A 26,650-nucleotide genomic window follows, 5' to 3' on the forward strand; every position below is an offset into this window, starting at 1 on the left:
GCCAGTCCATAGCATCAATGCCTTCCTCTTGCAGGAACTGCTGACACACTCCAGCCACATGAGGTCTAGCATTGTCTTGCGTTAGGAGGAACCCAGGGCCAACCGCACCAGCATATGGTCTCACAAGGGGTCTGAGGATCTCATCTCGGTACCTAATGGCAGTCAGGCTACCTCTGGCGAGCACATGGAGGGCTGTGCGGCCCCCCCAAAGAAATACCACCCCACACCATGACTGACCCACCGCCAAAACGGTCATGCTGGAGGATGTTACAGGCAGCAGAATGTTCTCCACGGCGTCTCCAGACTGTCACATGTGCTCAGTGTGAACCTGCTTTCTTCTGTGAAGAGCACAGGGCGTCAGTGGCGAATTTGCCAATCTTGGTGTTCTCTGGCAAATGCCAAACGTCCTGCACGGTGTTGGGCTGTAAGCACAACCCCCACCTGTGGACGTCGGACCCTCATACCACCCTCATGGAGTCTGTTTCGGACCATTTGAGCAGACACATGCACATTTGTGGCCTGCTGGAGGTAATTTTGAAGGGCTCTGGCAGTGCTCCTCCTGCTCCTCCTTGCACAAAGGCGGAGGTAGCGGTCCTGCTGCTGGGTTATTGCCCTCCTACGGCCTCCTCCACGTCTCCTGATGTACTGGCCTGTCTCCTGGTAGCGCCTCCATGCTCTGACACTACGCTGACACACAGCAAACCTTCTTGCCACATCTCGCATTGATGTGCCATCCTGGATGAGCTGCACTACCTGAGCCACTTGTGGGTTGTAGACTCAGTCTTATGCTACCACGAGAGTGAAAGCACCGCCAGCATTCAAAAGTGACCAAAACATCAGCCAGGAAGCATAGGAACTGAGAAGTGGTCTGTGGTCCCCACCTGCAGAACCACTCCTTTATTGGGGGTGTCTTGCTAAATGCCTATAATTTCCACCTGTTGTCTATTCCATTTGCACAACAGCATGTGAAAGGTATTGTCAATCAGTGTTGCTTCCTAAGTGGACAGCTTGATTTCACAGATGTGTGATTGACTTGGAGTTACATTGTGTTGTTTAAGTGTTCCCTTTGTTTTTTTGAGCAGTGTATATCCATCCCCCCACTAGAATCCACATAATTTAATGAAGACAGCTTCTCCTTCCTGGAGGAGAAAATCAATAATTTACTGGCCCAGGGACATGTACTAGTTTGTGGCCACCTAAATGCCAGAACTGGACAATAATCTGACAGCCTCAGCACACAGAAGACAGACACCTACCTGGAGGTGACAGCAATGCCCCCCCTAGGCACAACTAGGAGAACATAAATGGGTCACAACTCCTGCAGCTCTTTATGTACGAAGTCAATGGTAGGCTTCGTGTGGACTCCTACATTAGGTACACCTATAGCTCATCTCTTGGCAGTAGTACTGTAGACTACTTTATCACTGACCTCAACCCAGAGCATTCAGTCAGTCCACTGACACCCATATCAGATCACAGCAAAATCGCACTACTTTGCTCAATCGTGAGGGATCGAAGCCAAAGGAGCTGAATAATATTAAGAAATGCTATAGATGGAAGGAGACTACAAAATTAGGCAACAAATTCAATCTCTTCTAGACAATTTCCTGGACAAAAAGTTTCACTAGTAGTGAAAGTGTAAACTAACAGTAGAAAACCTAAACAGTATATTTAGCTTCCCTATCAAATCTAAAACATGTCAAGCAGACATCCTAAGATCTCAGAAAAAAATGTATAGACCTCCAGAAGTCTAGTTCAACCTTGGGAGCAATTTCAAAATGCCTGAAGCTACCACGTTCATCTGTACAAACAATAGTACGCAAGTATAAAGACCATAGGACCACGCAGCCTCATACCGCTCAGGGAGGAGACGTGTTCTATCCAAGAGATGAACGTACTTTGGTGCGAAAAGTGCAAACCAATCCCAGAACAGCAAAGGACCTTAAAGATGCTGGAGGAAATATGGACAGAAGTACATGTATCGACAAAACCTTTAAGGCCACTCGGCAAAGAAGCCACTGCTCCAAAACAAGCCAGATTACGGTTTGCAGCTGCACATGGAGACAAAAAGTGTACTTTTTGGGGAAATGTCCTCGTCTGATGAAACAAAAATATAACTGTTTGGCCATAATGACCATCGTTATGTTTGGAGGAAAATGGGAGAGGTTTGCAAGCCAAAGAACACCATCCCAACCTTGAAGCACAGGGGTGGCAGCATCATGTTCAGGAGGGACTGGTGCAATTCAAGAACTGAAGAACTGAAAAAGCGTGTGCGAGCAAGGAGGCCTACAAACCTGACTTCGTTACACCAGCTCTGTCAGGAGCAATGGGCCAAAATTAATCCAAATTATTGTGAGAATCTTGTGGAAGGCTAACCAAAATGCTTAACTGAAGTTAAACAATTTAAAGGCAATGCTACCAAATACTAATTGAGTATGTAAACTTCTGAAATAAAATAAATAAACCTCTATCATTCTGACATTTCACATTCTTTAAATAAAGTGGTGATCCTAACTGACCTAAGACAAGGAATTTTTACTAGGATTCCATGTCTGGAATAGTGAAAAACTGATTTGACATGTATTTGGCTAAGGTGCATGTAAACTTCAACCACACACACACATATACACATAATATATATACACTGCTGTGAAAGTATTTGTACATATACACATAATATATATACTGCTGTGAAAGTATTTCTACACACACACCTATATATATATATATATATATATACACTGCTGTGAAAGTATACACACACCTATATATATATATACACTGCTGTGAAAGTATATACACACACACACATATATATATACATACACACAAATACTTCCACAGCAGTTCCCCGTTCCTGATTTATATTATATGTCACACTTAAACATTTCAGATCAAACAAATGTAAATATTACACAAAGATAACCCAAGTAAACAGAAAATTCAGGTTAAGTGATACTTTAGCTTTTTTAATAAATCAAAGTATCCGAACCTTCATGGCCCTGTGAAAAAGCCCCCCTTGTTAAATCATGAATTAATGTGGTTAATCACATTTTTTGGAAAGCTGAGTTCAATTTCACTAGCCACACCCAGGCCTGATTACTGCAAGACATGTTTAATCAAGAAATAATTTCAATAGAACCTGTCTGACAAAGTGAAGTAGGCCAACAGACCTCAAAAAGCAAGATATGCCACGATACAAATAAATTCTGGAACAGATGAGAAACAAATTAAGACATTATCAGTCTGGAAAGGGTTAAAGCCATTTCTGAAACTTTTGGACTCCAGCAAACCAGTGAGAGCAAAAATCCACAAATGCAGAACATTTGGAACAGTGGTGAACCTTCCCTGGAGTGGCCGGCCTACCAAAATTAAATCAAGAGTTCAGCGACAACTCAGAGGTCACAAAAGAAACCACAACATCTAAAGATCTGCAGGACTCACTTGCCTCAGTTAAGGTCAGTGTTCATGACCATAAGAAAGAGACTGGGCAAAAATTACATCCTTGGCAGAGTTCCAAGGCAAAAACCACTGCTGACCAAAAAGAACAATGGCTCGTCTCACTTTTGGCAAAAAACATCTTGATGATCCCCAAGACTTTTGGGAAAATATTCTGTGATCTGACGGGACAAAGTTGAACTTTTTTGGAAGGTGTGCGTCCCATTACATCTGGCGTAAAAGTAACACAGCATTTCAGAAAATGAACATAATAGCAAGTGTCAAATAGGGTGGCGGTAGTTTGATGGTCTGGGGCTGTTTTAGGATCTGGACTACTTTCTGTGATTGATGAAACCATGAATTCTGCTCTCTCCCAAAAAAACGTGAGGGAGAATGTCCTGCCATCAGTTCGTGACCTCAAGCTGAAGCGCACTTTGGTTCTGCAGCAGGAAACCGATCCAAAACACACCACCAAGTCCACCTCAATGGCTTAAAAAAAAAATTGGTTTGGAGTGGTGTAGTCAAAGTCCGGACTTGAATCCACGCTGTGGCGTGACCTTAAAAAGGAAGTTCATGCTCTAAAACCCTCCAATGTGGCTGAATTAAAACAATTATGCAAAGGAGAGTGGGCCAAAATTCCTCCACAGTGATGTGAAAGATTCATTGCCAGTTATCGCAAACTCTTGATTGCAGTTGTTGCTGCTGAGGGTGGCGCAACCAGTTATTAGGTTTAGGGAGCAATTACTTTTTCACATAGGGCCATGAAGGTTCGGATACTTTTATTTCTTAAAAAGCTGTCACTTAAAACTTGGCTGCAATCCCGCTAACGGGATCAATATGACAACTACCAGTGAAAATAGAGGGCGCCAAATTCAACCCACAGAAATCTCATAATTACAATTCCTAAAACATACATACCATTTTAAAGCTATTCTCGTTGTTAATCCCACCAGGGTCCGATTTCAAATATGCTTTTCAGCAAAAGCACTACAAACGATTATGTTAGGTCTACACCAAACCACAATAAGCACAGCCATTTTCCAGCTAAATATAGCTTTCACAAAAAGCAGAAACAAAGATAATTCAAGGTTAGTGATTAATTTTATCTTCATCAGATGACTCAGAACTTAATGTTAAACAATACATGCATGTTTTGTTTGATAAAGTTTATATTTATATCAAATGTGAGTTTACATTGGCTTATTATATTCACCAGTTCCAAAAACATCAAGTGATTTTGCATAGCCACTTCGTTTCAACAGAAATACTCATCATAAATGCAGATGATCATACATGGAATTATAGATGTACCTCTCCTTAATGCAACTGCTGTGTCCGATTTTTTTTTTTTAAATGTATGGAAAAAGCAACCCATGCAATAATCTGAGACGGAGCTCAGAACAGTACACAAATTAGCAGTCATGTTGTAGTCAACAGAAACCAGAAAATGCATGATAAATGTTTCCTTACCTTTGATGAACACCAGAATGCAGTCCTAGGAATCTCAGGTCCACAATAAATGCTTGATTTATTCGAAAATGTCCGTTATTTATGTCCAATTAGCTACTTTGGTTAGTGCGTTTGGTAAACAATTCAAAAGTCACAAAGCGCATCCACTATAACGTGACGAAATGTCCAAAAGTTCCGTAACAGTCAGTAGAAACATGTCAATTGATGTAGTGAAACAATCTTTATAATGTTGTTTACATATATCTTGAATAACGTTCCAGCCGGAGAATTAGAATGACTTCAGATAACCGGTGGAAGGCAGGTCCTTCCCCGGTGAACGCGCACAGTGAATGCATGGTCAACTGAATGCATGGTCAACTTTCCTTTCTCATTTGACCCCCCTTCACATTAGTCAGTCAAAGTTCTATTGACATCTAGTGGAAGGAGTAGGAAGTGAAACCTCATCCATATCTCACTGTAATTTCAATGAGAGCTTGGTCAAAAATCTGACACCCCAGAAAAAAAACAGGAAGTGGAATTTCAGGTTTTTGCCTGCTTTCAGAGTTCTGTTATACACAGACATAATTTAAACAGTTTTAGAAACTTCAGTGTTTTCTATCCAATATTAATAATATGCTAATATTAGCAACTATGACTGAGGAGCAGGCCGTTGAATATGGGCACCTCTGTGCACCTTTCATCTAAGCTACTCAAATACTGCCCCTGCAGCTATAAGTTAAAAACTGCATTGTGTGTTTACTTGGGTTACCTTTGCGTAATATTTAAATTTGTTTGATGATCTGAAACATTTAAGTGTGAGAAATGTGCAAAAAATTAAAATCAGGAAGGGGGCAAATATTTTCACAGCACTCTATATGTCTACTCTATATAATGTCTACTCTATATAATGTCAAGAAGTTGGTGATGGCACTAGAACAGTCTGCAACACTGCCTCACTCTACTAGAATCTGAAGTCAAATGTTTACGGTTTGCTGATGATCTGGTGCTTCTGTCCCCAACCAAGGAGGGCCTACAGCAGCACCTAGATCTTCTGCACAGATTATGTCAGATCTGGGCCCTAACAGTAAATCTTAGTAAGACAAAGATAATGGTGTTCAAAGGAAAGTCCAATTCCCAGATCACGAGTAGAAATTACATTAAAACACTGTTGCCCTAAAACACACAAAACTCTTCTCTGGCCTAAACATCAGCGTTATAGGTAACTTACACAAAGCTGTGAACGATCTGAGAGACAAGGCAACAAGGGCCTCCTTTGCCATCAAAAGGAACATTAAATTCAACAAATTAGGATCTAGCAAAAAAATACTTGAATCAGTTGTAGAACCCATTGCCCTTTATAGTTGAGATCTGGGGGTCCACTCATCAACCCCCAGAAAATCACAACAATGGGACAATACCAAATTGAGAAACTGCATGCAGATTTCTGCAAAAATATCATCTATGTACAGCAGAAAACACCAAATAATGCATGCAGAGCAGAATTAGGTCGTTAACGCTAATTATCAAAATCCAGAAAATAACCTACAACCAAAAAGGAAGCAATTCCCAAACCTTCCACAAAGTCATCACCTACAGAGAGATGAACCTGGAGAAGAGTCGCCTAAGCAAGCTTGTCCTGGGCCTTAGTTCAAACAGACCACACATAGCCCTAGGACAGCAACACAATTAGACCCAACCAAATCATGAGAAAACAAATTATTCTTGACACTGGAAAGAAATGACAAAAAAACAGCAAACTAGAATGCTATTTAGCCTTAAAACAGAGTACAGTGGCAGAATACCTGACCACTGACTGACCCAAAATTAAGGAAATCTTGTACAGACTCAGTGAGCATAGCTTTACAATTGAGAAAGGCCGCCGAAGGCAAGACCTTGCTCTCAAAAGATGACAGGCTATGTGCTCACTGCCCACAAAATGAGGTGTAAACCGAGCTGCACTTCCTAACCTGATGCCAAATGTATGACCAGGTTAGTGTCATATATTTCCCTCAGACTACACAGATCCACAAAGAATTCGAAAACAAATCCAATTTTGATCAACTATCTCTCACATCTATCTCTCTACATATATAGTGAAATACCGGCAATCGCCACAAGAAAAAGGGCAACCAGTGAAGAACAAAGACCATTGTAAATACAACTAGTATTTCTGTTGGTTTATTTTCCCCTTTGTACACTATTTGCACATATGACACTTGAAAGGTCACTTTTCTTGGAGCTTTTGTGATTTATGTCCCCTGTAAATTAGTATTGTTTCAATATTGTTTATTATCTACATATGTTTGCCAATAAAGCCCTTAAATTGAATTGAGAGCGAGAGAGACCGCGAGACACTTCAAGACGGAGGGAGAGAAGGGCAACATAACCACTACCACTGATTATAAAGTTCCCCTCTTTCCACTGGGATTCTCTGCCTCAAACCCTATTACAGGGGCTGAGTCACTGGCTTACTGGGGCTCTCTCATGCCGTCCCTGGAAGGGGTGCGTCACCTGAGTGGGTTGATTCACTGATGTGGTCATCCTGTCTGGGTTGGCGTCCCCCTTGGGTTGTGCCATGGCGGAGATCTTTGTGGGCTATACTCAGCCTTGTCTCAGGATGGTAAATTGGTGGTTGAAGATACCCCTCTAGTGGTGTGGGGGCTGTGCTTTGGCAAAGTGGGTGGGGTTATATTCCTCCTGTTTGGCCCTGTCCGGGGGTGTCCTCGGATGGGGCCACAGTGTCTCCTGACCCCTCCTGTCTCAGCCTCCAGTGTTTATGCTGCAGTAGTTTGTGTCGGGGGGCTAGGGTCAGTTTGTTATATCTGGAGTACTTCTCCTGTCCTATTCGGTGTCCTGTGTGAATCTAAGTGTGCATTCTCTAATTCTCTCCTCTCTTTCTCTCTTTTCTCTCTCTCGGAGGACCTTAAGGTTGAACCCATTCCCTTAACCCCAGTCCTCGTCTAAAGCCTTACCCTGATGCCAAAAGGCTGTCCAGGTCTTTTGAGTAAAACTTTACGGTTCTTGCCCGTGTTCTTGTGGGATACTTGAATGGTTCTCCTCTTGGTGTCAGACCAGTAGACCATGTCATTGAAAACCATTACAGAGAATGGACTGGGCATTTCAGTCAGCTGCAGAAGCTTTTGTGAAGACAGATAAGAGCAAAAAGAACAGTCTTAACCAGTCACATTCCATGTTTACAGTAAAGTTCATATCTAGACATTCCATGTTTACTGTAAAGAGTATAACCATAAATCATGTTAGCTGCAGTGTTACCCTGACATTGTGTCCTTCCAGGGATACAGAGCCGATGCACTGCAGTTTTTCATCTGCCCAGTAGATTCGGTCAGTGAGAGTGTCCACAGAGAGACTGACTGGCCGGCTGAGACCACGAGTCAACACCACCTTCCTCTCAGAGCCATCCATCCCTGACCGCTCAATCTGGGGATCGCTACCAACCTCTGACCAATACATCAACCTGGGAGAGAAAGAACAACGATTAGTCTACATCAGGGGTAGGCAACCCTGGTTCTGGAGTGCCCAAGGAACTTGTAGTTTCTCATTTAACCAACCTGGAAGACCAAGTGTGTTGAATTTAGGCAATCATTACTAAACTGATCAATCAGCTCAGTTGGGACAAAATCCTGCAGTAGCTGCAGCACTCCAGGAACAGGTTTGCCTACAGCTATCAGTCTACCAAAATCTGTCCTACAGTCCACAACTTCAGACGAGTTTATGCTTTATTATATTCTACTGAAGCTTTATTTTAACACCCTGTCCCCTCACCCACCTTTGTGTGGCAGCTTCCCTTTCACATGTGATATGTTTTATGAATGCTGCAAAATTAATTGCCCGTGAGGACATACAAGTTCTGAATACTGGCTAGAGCAATTAAACATGTAAGGGGGAGGAGTGTTTTTACAACCAACATAATCAAATTAAAAACCCGTCTTCCTTCAGGCTCAACCAAGCAGAGTGAGGTTCTAAAAAACAGGACAGACTTTCATGCGAACTTCTAAACAGGTGGAAGCGCCAGAGGGACCTGCACATCTATCAGACTGAATTAGGCCATTTTGATTATGAAACATTTTCCCCACACCATTTACAAACCAACCACATTGGGAACCTAAGTTGGAGTCAGTGTCAAACTATACAGACCCTAGGGCCTCCCGAGTGGCGCAAGGGTCTAAGGCATTACATCGCAGTGATAGCTGTGCCGCTAGAGATCCTGATTCAAGTCCAAGCAGCACGGCTGCGACCGGGAGACGCACGCAGCAGTGCACAATTGGCCCAGTCTGAGTTAGGGGAGGGTTTGGCCGGCAGGGATGTCTTGTCCAATTGCGCTCTAGCGACTCCTGTGGCAGGCCGGGCGCATGCACGCTGACACGGTCACCAAGAGTACAGCGTGTCCGCCGATGCATTGGTGGCGATGGCTTCCGGGTTAAGCGGGCATTGTGTCAAGAAGCAGTGTGGCTTGGTTGGGTTTCGGAGGATGCACGGCTCTCGACCGTCGCTGCTCAGAGTCCGTACGGGAGTTGCAGCTATGAGTGAAGACAAGACTAACCTCCAATTGGATACCATGAAATTGGGGAGATAAATGTTTTTTAAAAAATATATGAACTATACAGACTCATATATAGGGATGTGGTTTCATTTTCACAATTCGGACCGATTGTACTCATGATTTATGGGCTAAATCATTGTATGATTATTTTTATTCGATTTGTGGATGTTATAGAAATTGTGTGATGAAAATTCCATATGCCTATTTTAGTTTTAATTGGATTGAATTATAGTTGTCTATAAGCTTTGTTTGAAGCTCAGTTATATTTAAATCACCCTACCATCATATCTAAGCCAAAGACCCCATTAGAGGAAAATTTGCAAATCAACACTGACTCGTGAGCGAGAACCACAAGGAAAACAAATTGTTCAGTTCCTTATTGGCTTAAATGTGTTTGTTTTTTCACCTCCCTCTAGAAAATGAGCTTTTAATATTCAATTAATTCTAACTACAACATTTCTGTTACCATTTTTCATTATTGATTACTTTTACCTAACTTGTATTGTTGTATGTTGAATAATGAATAATAATAATAATAATAAATGCCATTTAGCAGACGCTTTTATCCAAAGCGTGTGCATACATTCTACGTATGGGTGGTCCCGGGAATCGAACCCACTACCCTGGCGTTACAAGCGCCATGCTCTACCAACTGAGCTACAGAAGGACCACATAATAAATAATCACCTTCAGATGTAAACATCATGGAAATTGAAAACAAAAAAACTATGCGAGAGAAGGTTTGGACCTGAAGTCCCCCCTCCAAAAAAATTGAAATTCACATGAGCACCACAATGCTTATTCCACCCATGCTCTATCAAGGTTTTCCTGCACACAGCTATGACGGTCTATTGTGCTTCAAACAATTTGTACACAGGTTGCTTTAAGTCTCGAAACCTCCTCTCAACCTAATTCATACTCTTCAGAGGGATAATGGACTTTTCAGGGTTGTGTTATAAAAACAGAGTGATAGGTATATTCATTTGTATACCTTGTGTGACAGCAGCCCTCACACCCGAACCCACCCTTTGTGTGGCAGCAGCCCTCACACCCGAACCCACCCTTTGTGTGGCAGCAGCAGTAGTGAGCGAGGCTGCTCCAGATCCTCATCCAGAACCACTATGTAGTTCTGAGACTTTACTGTAGATGTGCCCAGCCTCACAGCCAGAATCTGACTGGCCAGCCCATCCAGCCAGTACAGGTTCCTGCCAACCCAATCCACAGCTATAGAATCAGACTTCACACCTACAGAAAGAGAGCATTCTGTTAAACATCTAGTAGACAGTAGGGCTGAGACTGTGCTTGGTACTAACCCTGTCCTTGGTTAGAGTACTAACCTTTGACCAGAGTGCCTGTTTCCTTGGTGTTGATGGAAGTCCACTTGATGCTCTCCTCCTCCAGACTGACCCAGTATACCCTCTGGTCTCTCCAGTCATAATCCACACAGAACACAGGTGTCTGACTAGTGGAGAGCAATGAAAGGCTGGAGCTATGCAACCCCAACACCAGCAGCTCATTCTGAACAGACGCCAGCAGGTGAGCCTCATCTACACAGACAAAATACACCATCAATATACCATGCCAAAACACACCATTTTGAATACAATGACAACTATAATTAGACAAATCTACATTCGTTGCATCTATTAGGTTGAGCCAGCAATGCATGTTAGAGTCTTTTCTCACCTTAATTTCTCCATGTTACATAATTAAATTTGGCACACTGGTTTGGAACTCAATTTCCTAAATACTCAGATGGCACTGCAATCCGCTGGCTCGTTTTCTTGCTGGAAGGATGTATAGAAAACTAGCATTCTCCCATAGGGATTCTCTAGATGCCATTTGTGACCCACCATCTTTTTTTCAGTCTTATGTACCAAAATTTGAAGGTGTTTTTACATTTGATAAAAGAACACTCAGAGCTTCAAAATGGCATATCATACACCATAGTTGGAGGAAACAGGAAGTAATGCTGCTTTAAAAAGTTGATATACTTAGAATCCCATTTAGGAGTAAAAAGCATTCGAACATTTGAGACCAACTGGCTTGATTCGGTCTTATGTAGCGACATTTGAAAAGGTTGTTTATTTTATTTTTTACATTGGATGAGTAGACAGAGCTAGAATATGGTATATCATACAATAGTTGAACGCAAAAGTAATTCTGCTTTGAAAGTTAATAAACTTGTAACCTCACTTGAGAAAATGGCCCTTGAATATTTGGTACCTACTGAGAGCTAGTCACACATTCAGCATCGTTCACACCCTTTTAAGCTTAAGCCCCACCCATCTAAGGATTCACATGTGAGGCAATGTACTAAACAACCAAAGATCAAGAATAAAAGCTGGTTTGTACTTTGAGTGTGCTTGTAAATGTAATCTGGGCGTTGGTAACCTCAGAGCGGTATCAGATTGCAAATTCAGAGCATTTCGGTCTCAGAGCGTTCAGAGCACACATTGGACGCTCTGGCCGATGAGTAGGGTTGAGCCGAGCGTTCTGACCTAACAGCAGTCAAACACCCAAGCCAACGTTGACGAGCTACTTCGACACAAATGAGAGAACAGCGCACTGACCAGTTCACTCACCCTAGCAGAGCTGGTTCGGCTGGCAAAAATATGATTGTTTCATTGCCTACGTTTACTGATACCGGCCATGTGCAATGGGTGTTGAGTGTTGGTAAATTAATCAGTTATGCGCTCTATCACAGACGAGTGGTCTGAAATCGACATGTCCAGTCCACTCATAAGAGAAAGCCCATCATGGCTAGTGGGAAGGTTGCTGCTTTTTCCATAACTAAACCAACTAGGCTCTTAATTTAACAATTGTACACTGCTCAACAAAATTAAGGGAACACTAAAATAACACATCCTAGATCTGAATGAATGATTCTTATTAAGTACTTTTTTCTTTACATAGTTGAATGTGCTGACAACAAAATCACACAATTATGAAAATCAAATTTATCAACCGAGGGAGGTCTGGAGTTGGAGTCACACTCAAAATTAAAGTGTAAAACCACACTACAGGCTGATCCAACTTTGATGTAATGTCCTTAAAACAAGTCAAAATGAGGCTCAGTAGTGTGTGTGGCCTCCACGTGCCTGTATGACCTCCCTACAACGCCCAGGCATGCTCCTGACGAGGTGGCGGATGGTCTCCTGAGGGATCTCCTCCCAGACCTGGACTAAAGCATTGGATTCAGGTCTGGGGAACGTGCGGGCCAGTCCATAGTATCAATGCCTTCCTCTTGCAGGAACTGCTGACACACTCCAGCCACATGAGGTCTAGCATTGTCTTGCATTAGGAGGAACCCAGGGCCAACCGCACCAGCATATGGTCTCACAAGGGGTCCGAGGATCTCATCTCAGTACCTAATGGCAGTCAGTCTACCTCTGGCGAGCACATGGAGGGCTGTGCGGCCCCCCAAAGAAATACCACCCCACACCATGACTGACCCACCGCCAAACCGGTCATGATGTTGCAGGCAGTAGAATGTTCTCCACGGCGTCTCCAGACTGTCATGTCTGTCTCATGTGCTCAGTGTGAACCTGCTTTCTTCTGTGAAAAGCACAGGGCGTCAGTGGCGAATTTGCCAATCTCGGTGTTCTCTGGCAAATGCCAAACGTCCTGCACGGTGTTGGGCTGTAAGCACAACCCCCACCTGTGGACGTCAGGCCCTCATACCACCCTCATGGAGTTTGTTTCTGACCGTTTGAGCAGACACATTCACATTTGTGGCCTGCTGGAGGTCATTTTGAAGGGATCTGGCAGTTCTCCTCCTGCTCCTCTTTGCACAAAGGCGGAGGTAGCGGTCCTGCTGCTGGGTTGTTGCCCTCCTACGGCCTCCTCCACGTCTCCTGGTGTACTGGCCTGTCTCCTGGTAGCGCCTCCATGCTCTGGATACTACGCTGACAGACACAGCAAACCTTCTTGCCACATCTCGCATTGATGTACCATCCTGGATGAGCTGCACTACCTGAGCCACTTGTGTGGGTTGTAGACTCCGTCTCATGCTACCACTAGAGTGAAAGCACCGTCAGCATTCAAAAGTGACCAAAACATCAGCCAGGAAGCATAGGAACTGAGAAGTGGTCTGTGGTCCCCACCTGCAGAACCACTCCTTTATTGGGGGTGTCTTGCTAAATGCCTATAATTTCCACCTGTTGTCTATTCCATTTGCACAACAGCATGTGGAATTTATTGTCAATCAGTGTTGCTTCCTAAGTAGACAGTTTGATTTCACAGAAGTGTAATTGACTTGGAGTTACATTGTGTTGTTTAAGTGTTCCATTATTTTTTTTTGAGCAGTGTATTTGTATTGACAGATAACATACAAAGTCTTAATAAAGTTAATTATGGCAAGGCGACCGGAAAAATAACCAAATACAAACAGTGTAGCTATTCCCTCCGCAAGGCAATCAAACAAGCTAAGCGTCAGTGTAGAGACAGTCGAGTCGTATTGCAACGGCTCAGACACGAGACGTATGTGGCAAGGTCTACAGTCAATCACAGACAACAAAAAGAAAACCATCCCAGTCGCAGACACCAATGTCTAGCTCCCAGACCAACTCCTTTGCTCGCTTTGAGGACAATACAGTGCCACTGACATGGCCCACTACCAAGGCCCACTACCAAAACCTGCGGACTCTCCTTCACCGCAGCCAACGTGAGTAAAACATTTAAACGTGTTAACCCTCGCAAGTCTGCCGGCCCAGACGTTTTCCCTAGCCGCGTCCTCAGAGAATGCAGACCAGCTGGCTGGTGTGTTTACGGACATATTCAATCAATCCCTAAGCTGTTCCCACATGCTTCATGAGGGCCACCATTGTTCCTGTTCCCAAAAAAGCTAAGATACCGGAGCTGGACGACTATCACACTCACTTCCATCATCATGAAGTGCTTTGAGAGACAGGTCAAGGACCATTTCACATCCACCCTACCCGACACCTTAGTCCCACTCCAATTTGCTTACCGCCCCAATATTTCCACAAACGAAGAAATCGCAATCACACTGACCTTACCCATCTGGACAAGAGGAATACCTATGTAAGAATGCTGTTCATCGACTACAGCTCAGCATTTAACACCATAGCACCCTCCAAACTCGTCATTAAGCTACAGACCCTGGGTCTGGATCCCGCCCTGTGCAACAGGGTCCTTGACTTCCTGAAGGGCCGCCCCTAGGTGGTGAGGGTAGGTAACATCTCCACTCCGCTGATCCTCCACACTGGGGCCCCACAAGTGTGCGTTCTCAGCCCTCTCCTGTACTCTGTTCACCCATGACTGCGTGGCAATGCACGCCAACAAATCAATCATCAAGTTTGCAGACAACACTCCAGTGGGAGGCTCGATTAACAACAATGATGAGATGGTCTACAGGGAGGACGTGAGGGCCCTCAGTGTGGCGTCAGGAAAACACTCAACATCAACAAAACGTTGACAAAAAGGAGATGATCGTGGATTTCAGGAAACAGCAGAGGGAGCAACAGCACCTCTTCAACCTCAGGAGTAACTGATTGTTACTTTTCTTTATCTTTGCCAGGTCGCAGTTGTAAATGAGAACTTGTTCTCAACTGGCATCCCTGGTTAAATAAGTGAAATTAACTACACTAGGGTAAGGGGCAGTATTTGGAATTTAGGATGAAAAGCCTTCCCAAATTACACTGTCTGCTACTCGGGCCCAGAAGCTAGAATATGCATATAATTGTCAGATTAGGATAGAAAACAAAAGTTTCCAAAACTGTCAAAATATTGTCTGAGAGTTTAACAGAACTGATTTTGCAGGCGAAAACCTGAGGAAAATCCAACAAGTGCTGTTTTTCCTGAAAGCTCTGTTCCATTGGATACTTGCCTCCATTTAAAGGGATATCAACCAGATTCATTTTCCTATGGCTTCCTCAAGCTGTAAACAGTCTAGACAGTTTCAGGCTTTTATTTTGAAAAATTAGCGATAAAGAAGCCATCTCGTCAGTGGATGGCTGGATGCCAGCAGAGTTTCTCATGCACAGCCATATTCTCTCTCGCCTATGGAAGAAGCTACATTCCGGTTGACATTATCGATTATGTATTGTAAAAAGAACCCGAGGTTTGATTATAAAAAACATTTGACATTTTTCTGCGGAAATTACAGATACTATTTGGAATTTGTCTGCGATGTCATGACCACTCGAGCCTGTGGATTTCTGAACTCAGCTACGATGAGTATTTCTGTAAATTGATGTGCAAAATCACCAGATGTTTTGGAAGCAAAACCTTACTGTAAACAGAGATTTTTATAGAAATATTAACTCTATTGAACAAAATATACATTATTGTTTAACATGAAGTCCTATGAGTGTCATCTGATGAAGATCAAAGGTTAGTGATTCATTACATTTTCTCCATTTCTGCTTTTTGTGACTCCTCTTTGGCTGGTAAAATGGCTGTGTTTGTGACTTGGTGCTGACCTAACAATCGCATGGTATGCTTTCGTCGTAAAGCCTTTTTCAAATCAGACACTGGTGGGATTAACACATTTTTAAAATTGTGTATAATACTTGTATATTTGATGAATTTTTATGAGATTTGTTTGAATTTTGCACCCTGCACTTTCACTGGCTAATGTCAAATTGATTCAGTTAATGGGATTTCAGCCCGTCTCCTCCCTAAGAAGTTAGATATTAACTGCACGGTCGGAACTAGAAGCACAAGCATTTCGCTATAGTCTCATCAACATCTCCTAACCATGTTTATGTGACCAATAAAATGTGATTTGTCATGCAGCAAGACAATCAAATCTACATGAAAATGGCTAAAAAGCAACAAATTTGAAGTTTTGGAATTTGCCGAGCCAAAGTCCAGACCTAATCCCAATTGTGACCCCTTCCAGAAAGCTAGGCACATGTCAAGCCACCACTTCACAGGAGGGCCATTTTAACGTGGTGTAGTCCTTAGTGAAATACTTACAATACCTTTAACCAACAATACAAATATTATTCGGGTCAGAGCCATTTGCTTGACAAGTTATAGCTTAACTTTGTCTATGGCTTCCCTAATGTGTCTAGTGTCACAATACATAGTTTCAGGCTTTTATTTTGAAAAATGAGCCTGAACGTCAACATTGTGTCAGTGGTCAGCTGGAGTCCGTTTTGTGCTTAAAAGACAAATGCGGCCATTGTTTCTCTCTATCCTACTAAGAAGCCACCAGTCCCGGTTGATATATTATCAAATAGATATTTGAAAAACACCTTAAGGATTGATAAAGAACGTTTGCCATGTTTGTCAATATTATGGAGCTAATTTGGAATATTTTTCGAAGCTGTCATGATCGCAATTTCCAGTCGAATTCTCAGCCAAACGTGAACTAACGGAGTTAATTCGGCTACAAAAAAAAATATTTTTGGGAAAAAAGGAACATTTAACTGGGAGTCTCGTGAGTGAAAACATCCGAAGCTCATCCAAGGTAAACAATTCAATTTGATTGCTTTTCTGATTTGTGACCATGATGCCTGCTGCTAGCTAGGCATAATGCTATGCTATCGATAAACTTACAAAAATGCTTCTTGCTTTGGCTGTAAAGCATATTTTCAAAATCTGAGATGACAGGGTGATTAACAAAAGGCTAAGCTGTGTTTCAATATATTTCACTTGTGATTTCATGAATGAATGTTTTCTAGTAATGTTTTTTGACTGGTGCGCTATGCAGCGGTTGCTTCCTGATTGGATTTCAGGCTTTCGTCTGCAATATCAGTTCTGCTATACACAGACAATATTTTTACAGTTTTGGAAACTTTAGTGTTCTCCATCCTAAGCTGTCAATTATATGCATATTCTAGCATCTGGTCCTGAGAAATAGGCTGTTTACTTCGGGAAATTAAAATAGTGTCCCCTAGCTTCAAGAGGTTAAAACATACTAAAACAGGAATACATATTAAGAGTAAATAGAGATACATTTTCAATTAACATCACTTTTTTGTTTACACTTATTGATAATTTTAATTCTCTTAAACAATGTGAAGAGGGGTTTGTTCTCTATTTTAGGATAAAGAATTTGCCATTAAAAATGTGCCAATTAAAAATGAAAGTTAAAAATCAGGGTCCATATAATTTGGATGAACATAAAATATCAGCGTCTTCCAAATTAATGTTAGCTTATTTTAAAATAAAATCTAATTTACTGCAAAATCTGACATGCGAATAGTCCCAAAATAAAAAGGGTCAAGAGTTTGGGCCACAACCACAAAATACACATGTTATCAATAGCCATTTTGAATCAGTGTATAAAGGTCTTTACAGGGGTGCTTGACTGAAGTTAGTACAGAACACTCAAATTAACCCTTAAAGAGCTGGGTGGGTTAAAAGCTTAAGAGGGTGTGAACAATGCTGAATGGGTGTAGACAAAGGGCTCTCCAGCAGTAGTACCAAAACAGCAGCGTAGCCTAGCGTTGAACTAGTAACTGGAAGGTTGAGAGTTCAAACCCCCGAGCTGACAAGGTACAAATCTGTCATTCTGCCCCTGAACAGGCAGTTAACCCACTGTTCCCAGGCCATCATTGAAAATAAGAATGTGTTCTTAACTGACTTGCCTGGTTAAATAAAGGTAAAAAAAAAATTAAAAAAACTCAAAGGCCATTCTCTATAGTGAGTTTACAACTTTCAAAGCAGAAAGACTTTCCATTGTTCCTCAACTGCTGTGTAGCTCTGAAACTACTTTTATCCATCGTAAGAATGACAATTTAAAATTCTGCTACATAAGAGTGATTTGAGCCGGTAAGTCACATTTCACCTTTAACAAGATAATCCATATGTGGCATATCATGAAGCTGATTAAAAAGCTTGACTACAAAAGGGAACCTTGTGTTGGGGACAATAAAAGACCAAATGTTTAGTTGTCAAAGTTCAGGCTTACAATTGATATGCTGAATGCAGAAATGTCCACCAGAAATGTAGCCAGAGTTTTGAACGTTACTCTACCATAAGCTACCTACATTGTTTTAGAGATCTGCATACTCAGGCATGTCACCCATTGAGCATGTTTGCGATGCTCTGTATCGATGTGTACGACAGCGTGTTCCAGGTCCTGCCAATATCAAGCAACTTTGCACAGCCATTGAAGCGTGAGAACATTCCACAGGCCACAATCAACCGCCTGATCAACCATATGCGAAGATGTGTAGCGCTGCATGAGGCAAATGGCATTCACACTAGATAAATTGGTCTTCTGATCCACACCCCTACCTTAAGGTATCTGTGACCAACAGATGCATATTTGAATTTCCTCATCAACTGTACCCCAGTAAAATATTTTAAATTGTTGCATTTATAATTTGTTCAGTGTACAAAAGTTGGCCTTCAATAGTGACCATACAAGCAATATAATAATATATATAACTTTTGCCATGACATTCTATAGAAACATAAAATGTATGCAATTAACGCAGTGCAATTCTTACATTAATAACTTGTTAAATGCAATTAAGCAGCTTCATAATAACTAAAGGTGGCAGCAGGTAGCCTAGCGATGAGAGCATTGGGTCAGTAACCTGAAAGGTGTGCAATGGAATGAGGTGGTAAGGCAATAAATAGGCCATAGTAGCAAAGTAATTACAATTTAGCAGATTAACACTGGAGTGATAGATTAGCAGATGGTGTGTAAGTCGTGATACTGGTGTGCAAAAGAGCAGCAAAGTAAAAAATAAAAAAAAAATGGGGATGAGGTAGGTAGATTGGGTGGGCTATTTACAGATGGACTATGTACAGCTGCAGCGAATATAGAGACAGCATGGTAACCCATAGGCCCTGTAGATTTACAGCATGGTAACCCATAGGCCCTGTAGATTTACAGCATGGTAACCCATAGGCCCTGTAGATTTACAGCATGGTAACCCATAGGCCCTGTAGAGAGACAGCATGGTAACCCATAGGCCCTGTAGAGAGACAGCATGGTAACCCATAGGCCCTGTAGAGAGACAGCATGGTAACCCATAGGCCCTGTAGAGAGACAGCATGGTAACCCATAGGCCCTGTAGAGAGACAGCATGGTAACCCATAGGCCCTGTAGAGAGACAGCATGGTAACCCATAGGCCCTGTAGATTTACAGCATGGTAACCCATAGGCCCTGTAGAGAGACAGCATGGTAACCCATAGGCCCTGTAGAGAGACAGCATGGTAACCCATAGGCCCTGTAGAGAGACAGCATGGTAACCCATAGGCCCTGTAGAGAGACAGCATGGTAACCCATAGGCCCTGTAGAGAGACAGCATGGTAACCCATAGGCCCTGTAGAGAGACAGCATGGTAACCCATAGGCCCTGTAGATTTACAGCATGGTAACCCATAGGCCCTGTAGATTTACAGCATGGTAACCCATAGGCCCTGTAGAGAGACAGCATGGTAACCCATAGGCCCTGTAGAGAGACAGCATGGTAACCCATAGGCCCTGTAGAGAGACTGCATGGTAACACATAGACCCTGCAGAGAGACTGCATGGTAACCCATAGGCCCTGTAGAGAGACAGCATGGTAACCCATAGGCCCTGTAGAGAGACAGCATGGTAACCCATAGGCCCTGTAGAGAGACAGCATGGTAACCCATAGGCCCTGTAGAGAGACAGCATGGTAACCCATAGGCCCTGTAGAGAGACAGCATGGTAACCCATAGGCCCTGTAGAGAGACTGCATGGTAACCCATAGGCCCTGTAGAGAGACTGCATGGTAACCCATAGGCCCTGCAGAGAGACAGCATGGTAACCCATAGGCCCTGTAGAGAGACTGCATGGTAACCCATAGGCCCTGTAGAGAGACTGCATGGTAACCCATAGGCTCTGTAGAGAGACAGCATGGTAACCCATAGGCCCTGCAGAGAAACAGCATGGTAACCCATAGGCCCTGTAGAGAGACAGCATGGTAACCCATAGGCCCTGTAGAGAGACAGCATGGTAACCCATAGGCCCTGTAGAGAGACTGCATGGTAACCCATAGGCTCTGTAGAGAGACAGCATGGTAACCCATAGGCCCTGCAGAGAGACAGCATGGTAACCCATAGGCCCTGTAGAGAGACAGCATGGTAACCCATAGGCCCTGTAGAGAGACAGCATGGTAACCCATAGGCCCTGTAGAGAGACAGCATGGTAACCCATAGGCCCTGTAGAGAGACAGCATGGTAACCCATAGGCCCTGTAGAGAGACAGCATGGTAACCCATAGGCCCTGTAGAGAGACTGCATGGTAACCCATAGGCCCTGTAGAGAGACTGCATGGTAACCCATAGGCCCTGTATAGAGACAGCATGGTAACCCATAGGCCCTGTAGAGAGACAGCATGGTAACCCATAGGCCCTGTAGAGAGACAGCATGGTAACCCATAGGCCCTGTAGATTTACAGCATGGTAACCCATAGGCCCTGTAGATTTACAGCATGGTAACCCATAGGCCCTGTAGATTTACAGCATGGTAACCCATAGGCCCTGTAGATTTACAGCATGGTAACCCATAGGCCCTGTAGATTTACAGCATGGTAACCCATAGGCCCTGCATGACCAAAGATTTTAAAAACTACGCCATGTCCAGAAAATTCTGTTAGGGTCAGTCAATTTTTTTGCCAATTGGCCCGGTCATGTCAGTGAGAAACAAAGTTAGCATTGGACCTGGTCTCAGCCTACGAAAAGGATCCAAAGTTTCACCCAACCAGGTGATTGCGATCAGGATAAACTCCAGGCCCCAGAAAAGACAGGTATGAATTTTGCCACACCACATTTAGGGTCTGTGTTGCCACCTCTGCTTTAAATACTATAACTTGTAAATGTCTAAAGAGCATAGCGTAACAGTCTTAAGACAACATATAAGATTCCATTACTCCATAGTTTATAACTTGTTTTACTTACCTAGTTAAATAAAAATGAACAGGAATATTAAGCATGTATTGCTTCAAAATATGTTAAAGCGCTGTCAACTATCTTGTCCATTTCCCATCTGAGTCTATGTATTAGTCTTGGTTAAATGTAGGGTTAAGGAGTGGTTTCCCAGACAGATTTCACATAGTCCCGGACTAGAAATTATATTGGCTGGATATTTTCCATTGATCTTGCTTTTTAGTTTAAGACTAGGCTTAATCTGTGTCTGGGAAAACCTCCCCATAATGTTTAAGTGAGTGGAATGATGTCTAACATGAAAAAATGTTTACATGACCAGGTACATTAATGGGGTAAACCTACTCTAAGAGAATGTATTGGGCTGTTTGAGAAGGTTTGAATCCTAATCAGCCCATCCAATGGGAGTACATCTGTTGTGGAGGTATAGTAGATTAATTAAGCTTCAGTACTCTAGCAGTAGTTAAGCCATTTATTCTGAAAAGCCGAGTTTCTGCTTAGGTCAAAATAGCTTTTGCATTTCCTGTCTTTTTTTGGCTTTAGACAAAAGTAAATATTTCACTAAAACAATGTCTTAATTACGTTCAAGCAAAGACACATTTGGAGTACCTTGGGTCTTGCAGCTGTGACCATTTGGTTCCAGCAGATATCCATGGTGACAGCGACACAGGAAGGAGCTGCGGGTGTTAAGGCAGATGTGGCTGCAGACAGGTGGTAGGACCTCATTACACTCGTCAACATCCACACAGGACAAACCATTAGCCTGGAGACGGAAGCCTGCAGCACAGATGCACCTCTGTAGGAGACAGAAGGACCACATGTCACAGCCACACTTCTGTAGGCCAACAAGTTGGGTTTTGTTTTAACTCATCGGTCCATGGGGGCTTAGGGCTTGTGGCATTGTCTAGGGCATGTAACTAGGGTTAAGGCGTGTTGTGTGGCATGGTCTAGGGCATGTAACTAGGGTTAAGGCGTGTTGTGTGGCATGGTCTAGGGTGTGAAAGATTCAGCAGTCTACTGGCATTACACCTAGCTAAAATATTCCTGTAGCTCTGTTGGAATAACTTTAATAGATCACTGACATCTTCTGGAAACGGAAGATGCTCTACATTGACTTAAGCCCAGCTCATAAATAGGCTACATATGTAAATGTGGGCTAAGAAAAAAGGTTCATGAAATGGATAACTTACTAGTAACAGATGACATTCATATTCTGACGATCTGAAACTCACTAAGATAATACCGTTGATACAGCAGCAATCCATGGTTATAACATCTACCAAAAAGACAAATGCCAACGGGGCAGTGTTGCGGTCTATATTCAGAACCACATTCCTATAAAGTTGAGAGGATCATGTTAAATACTGTTTAAGTAATAAGGCTACTGGTTTACCTCCACCTAAAGACCATTCTGGTAGGAAGCTGCTATAGACCAAGTGTTATCAGCCAGTATCTGGATAACATGTAAAATGCTTGATCTGTTATCACAGGTGTATTTTCTGGGTGACCTAAATATTGACTGGCTTTCATTAAGCTGCCCACTCAAGAAAAAGCTTCACACTAGTGCCTGCAAACTGGTTCAGTAAACCTACCAGGGGAGATATACAGCACAGGAATGAAAACATGTATTGATCACATCTTCAATTATGCTTTAGATATCTGCTTTAATGCATTAAAGCAGTTTCCAAATCCATTGGATGTAGTGATCACAATATGGTAGCGATATCTAGGAAAGCTTAGGTTCCAAAGGCTGGGCCTAATAGTGTGTATAAGAGGGCATACAAAAACATTTGTATTGATTCCTATGACGTAAAGAATATTTGCTGGTCTGTGGTGTGTAATAAGGAGCAACCAGATACTGCATTTGACACAACAAAAAAAGCTAGAATCAAATGTCGACCGTATACCATCAAGAGAATTCTCTTCGGTTATAGTCAGTGTATATATTCCCCTTCGAGAAGATATGACGGCCCTCAATTAACTACACTGGACTTCGTGCAAACTGGAAACCACATCCTGAGGCCGTATTTCTAGTAGCTAGCTAGTCTAAAAAAGCAGGTCTGAGGAAAATGCTACCTAAGTTCTAACACATTGCCTGTAGTACTCGCTCTTGGGGTAACAGCTAACACCCTGATGTAAATCAAGTACAAGAACTTTCAGCCATCTTCCTCATCAAATTCACACAGGAATATGCCTTTGTAACAGACATTCGCCCACGAAACTAACACTTTTTGCGAATACTGTCAAAATATTTTTAACATAGAATGTGAGGAATGGTCAGAGGCGATCTAAAGAATGTCATTTGTGACCCGATTCAGGAAACTGGGCGCATGTCGCAAGTCACGACTTCACAGGAGAGATATTTGAACAAATCTTTGGGAAGTAATTGCATTAGAACATGAACTTTCTTACGATTAAAATGGTTAAATTAGGAGCCTTGTTGGTTAAGCCACAACACTAGCAACCTTCCCATTAGCCATGATTGGCTGAGATGAGTGGGCTGGACATGCCAAGAGAGGCATTCAGATTTGTCTGCCATATTGAAGACCATTTATTTGAGCTCGTCAGACTTGAGAATCCCGTCTAATGCAGCTTTTTTTTAAAGTAGGGGAGCTGCATAAGTGTTGCTCTCCATTTTTTGGCAGATCACGTTTTGAAATCAGTGGAATTAGAATATGATCGCTAAGTAGACGTAGGAAACACCAGTCTTCAGATTATATCTTCAAACTAAGGCCAACCGTGGTATTGCATTCCTGACAGGGTGACTCGTCCATAATGCATGTTGATGTATACAGGTAAGATCGCTAGCTACATTCGGATACACGTTTTCTAATTCCGACAAAGTGGTTTCATTTCAAGATAAAGTGACTGTTAGCTAATGTTGGCTGGCATTACTTGATTCCCAGAGCCGTTTGCTTTTCTAGTTATAACCTAATGTTAGCTAGCTAACATTGGACCTGGTTGGTTAGCTCCCAGCACTGTGGAATTGTTGCCACTTCATTCATTGTTGTTTAACTAGCTAATGTTAGCTGGCTGCTTCGTTAGCTTACGTTATATGGATATAGGGGGCACTCTTAATTTATGGATAAAGACGTTCATTTTAAACTAGATATTTTGTCACGAAAAGATGCGACTATGCATATCATTGACAGCTTTGGAAAGAAAACACTGACGTTTCCAAAATTGCAAAGATATTATCCATGAGTGCCACAGAACTGATGTTACAGGCGAAACCAAGATGAAACTTCAAACAGGAAATGAGCAGAATTTGAGGCTCTGTTTTCCATTGTCTCCTTATATGGCTGTGAATGTGCCCTGAACGAGCCTACGCTTTCTGCCGTTTGCCCAAGGTGTCTGCAGCATTGTGACATATTTGTAGGCATATCATTGGTAGATTGGCCATAAGAGACTACATTTACCAGGTGTCCGCCCGGTGTCCTTTGTCGAAATTGGTGCGTAATCTCCAAGCTGCACGCATTCATCCATGTGATTCAGGCAAGAGAGGAGACTTCCACGAAGATATTAAAGTTCGGCGTTTTGATGACGGATTTCAGTTTTTTTTGGTAGCCAAACGTGATGTACAAAACGGAGCGATTTCTCCTACACAAAGAATCTTTTTCTTGTTTTTGTGAAAATGTTGCACGCTCAATGCTAACGCTAAATGCTACGCTAGCTGTCAATACTGTTACAAATGCTTGTTTTGCCATGGTTGAAAAGCATATTTAGAAAATCTGAGATGACAGTGTTGTTAACAAAAGGCTAAGCTTGAGAGCTAGCATATTTATTTCATTTCATTTGCGATTTTCATGAATAGTTAACGTTGTGTTATGCTAATGAGCTGCGGGGATAATTACACTCCTGGATACAGGTTTTTTTCGTAGCTAAACGTGATGAACAAAACGGAGCAATTTGTCCTAAACAAATAATATTTTTGGAAAAACTGAACATTTGCTATCTAACTGAGAGTCTTCTCATTGAAAACATCTGAAGTTCTTCAAAGGTACATTTTATTTGAATGCTTTTCTTGTTTGTGAAAATGTTGCATGCTGAATGCTACGCTAAATGCTACACTAGCTATCAATAATCTTACACAAATGCTTGGTTGAAAAGCATATTTTGAAAATCTGAGATGACAGTGTTGTTAACAAAAGGCTAAGCTTGAGAGCTAGCATATTTAATTTCATTTGAGATTTTCATGAATAGCTAACGTTGCATTATGGTAATGAGCTTGAGGCTGTATTCACGATCCCGGATGCGGGATGGCTAGAATCAAGAGGTTAACCTAGACCAGAAAGGCGTCGAGCTGCAGCTCACGTCTAAAGGGGTTTGAACTCAGAAATCTCAATGAGGTAGAGGCGAGAAGCTCACCTCCCGGACAAATCACTGGTACAGCTGATTAGCTGCCCTAAGTATCCAGAAAAGTTCATTTAAGTGGGACCATTCTACTACTCAACACCCCACTAGGAACCACTGACACGGCTGGCTAGCTTATCTTCAACGACTCATTTTCCAGAGTGAATGGAACAACAGACGGATGGGGACCCCTTTTGGACAATCAGAGCGTTACAAGTGTGCCGTGGAAAGGCCCAACCAACCCCTTCCCAAGGCCCTGTAGGAGAAATACACTAAGAACCAAATACATTCATGATTTCACTCCAAACAGACGGTGGTTCATGTGCAAAGTACATTGGTACATTTAGAAACTACTCACAGTAATAAAGTTTTATGTCTCTGCCTCTTGCCCTCCATGTCTTTTCTAATGTAAAATATATCACTAGCCACTTTAAACAATGCTACCTAATATAATGTTTACATACCCTACATCATTCATCTCATATGTATACGTATATACTGTACTCTATATCATCTACTGCATCTTTATGTAATACATGTATCACTAGCCACTTTAACTATGCCACTTTGTTTACATACACATCTCATATGCATATACTGTACTCGATACCATCTACTGTATCTTACCTATGCCGCTCTGTACCATCACTCAATCATACATCTTTATGTACATATTCTTTATCCCCTTACACTTGTGTCTATAAGGTAGTAGTTTTGGAATTGTTAGCTAGATTACTTGTTGGTTATTACTGCATTGTCGGAACTAGAAGCACAAGCATTTCGCTACACTCGCACTAACATCTGCTAACCATGTGTATATACAGTGCGTGCAAATGGCATGAGGTGGTAAGGAAATAAATAGGCCATAGTAGCAAAGTAATTACAATTTAGCAGATTAACACTGGAGTGATAGATTAGCAGATGGTGTGCAAGTAGTGATACTGGTGTGCAAAAGAGGAGCAAAGTAAATAAAAACAATATGGGGATGAGGTAGGTAGATTGGATG

At 42.3% G+C, this 26,650-nt stretch overlaps 1 protein-coding gene across 37 annotated transcripts in view; it reads right to left on the minus strand.

Annotated features, from left to right (window-relative positions):
* Positions 1 to 26,650, minus strand: part of LOC118374032 (low-density lipoprotein receptor-related protein 1B-like) — a 117,296-nt gene that overhangs the window by 23,438 nt on the left and 67,208 nt on the right. For all 37 annotated transcript variants that reach the window (XM_052524877.1, XM_052524873.1, XM_052524865.1 and 34 more), the window contains 5 exons: positions 21,901 to 22,087; positions 10,786 to 10,995; positions 10,510 to 10,693; positions 8,161 to 8,362; positions 7,860 to 8,024 (listed from right to left, as the gene is read on the minus strand). In XM_052524877.1, the coding sequence (XP_052380837.1) occupies positions 7,860 to 8,024; positions 8,161 to 8,362; positions 10,510 to 10,693; positions 10,786 to 10,995; positions 21,901 to 22,087 (948 nt within the window). The remainder of the gene's footprint in view (positions 1 to 7,859; positions 8,025 to 8,160; positions 8,363 to 10,509; positions 10,694 to 10,785; positions 10,996 to 21,900; positions 22,088 to 26,650) is intronic.

This window comes from Oncorhynchus keta, chromosome 9 (assembly GCF_023373465.1).
Source record: "Oncorhynchus keta strain PuntledgeMale-10-30-2019 chromosome 9, Oket_V2, whole genome shotgun sequence".
In the NCBI taxonomy this organism is placed as follows: domain Eukaryota; kingdom Metazoa; phylum Chordata; class Actinopteri; order Salmoniformes; family Salmonidae; genus Oncorhynchus; species Oncorhynchus keta.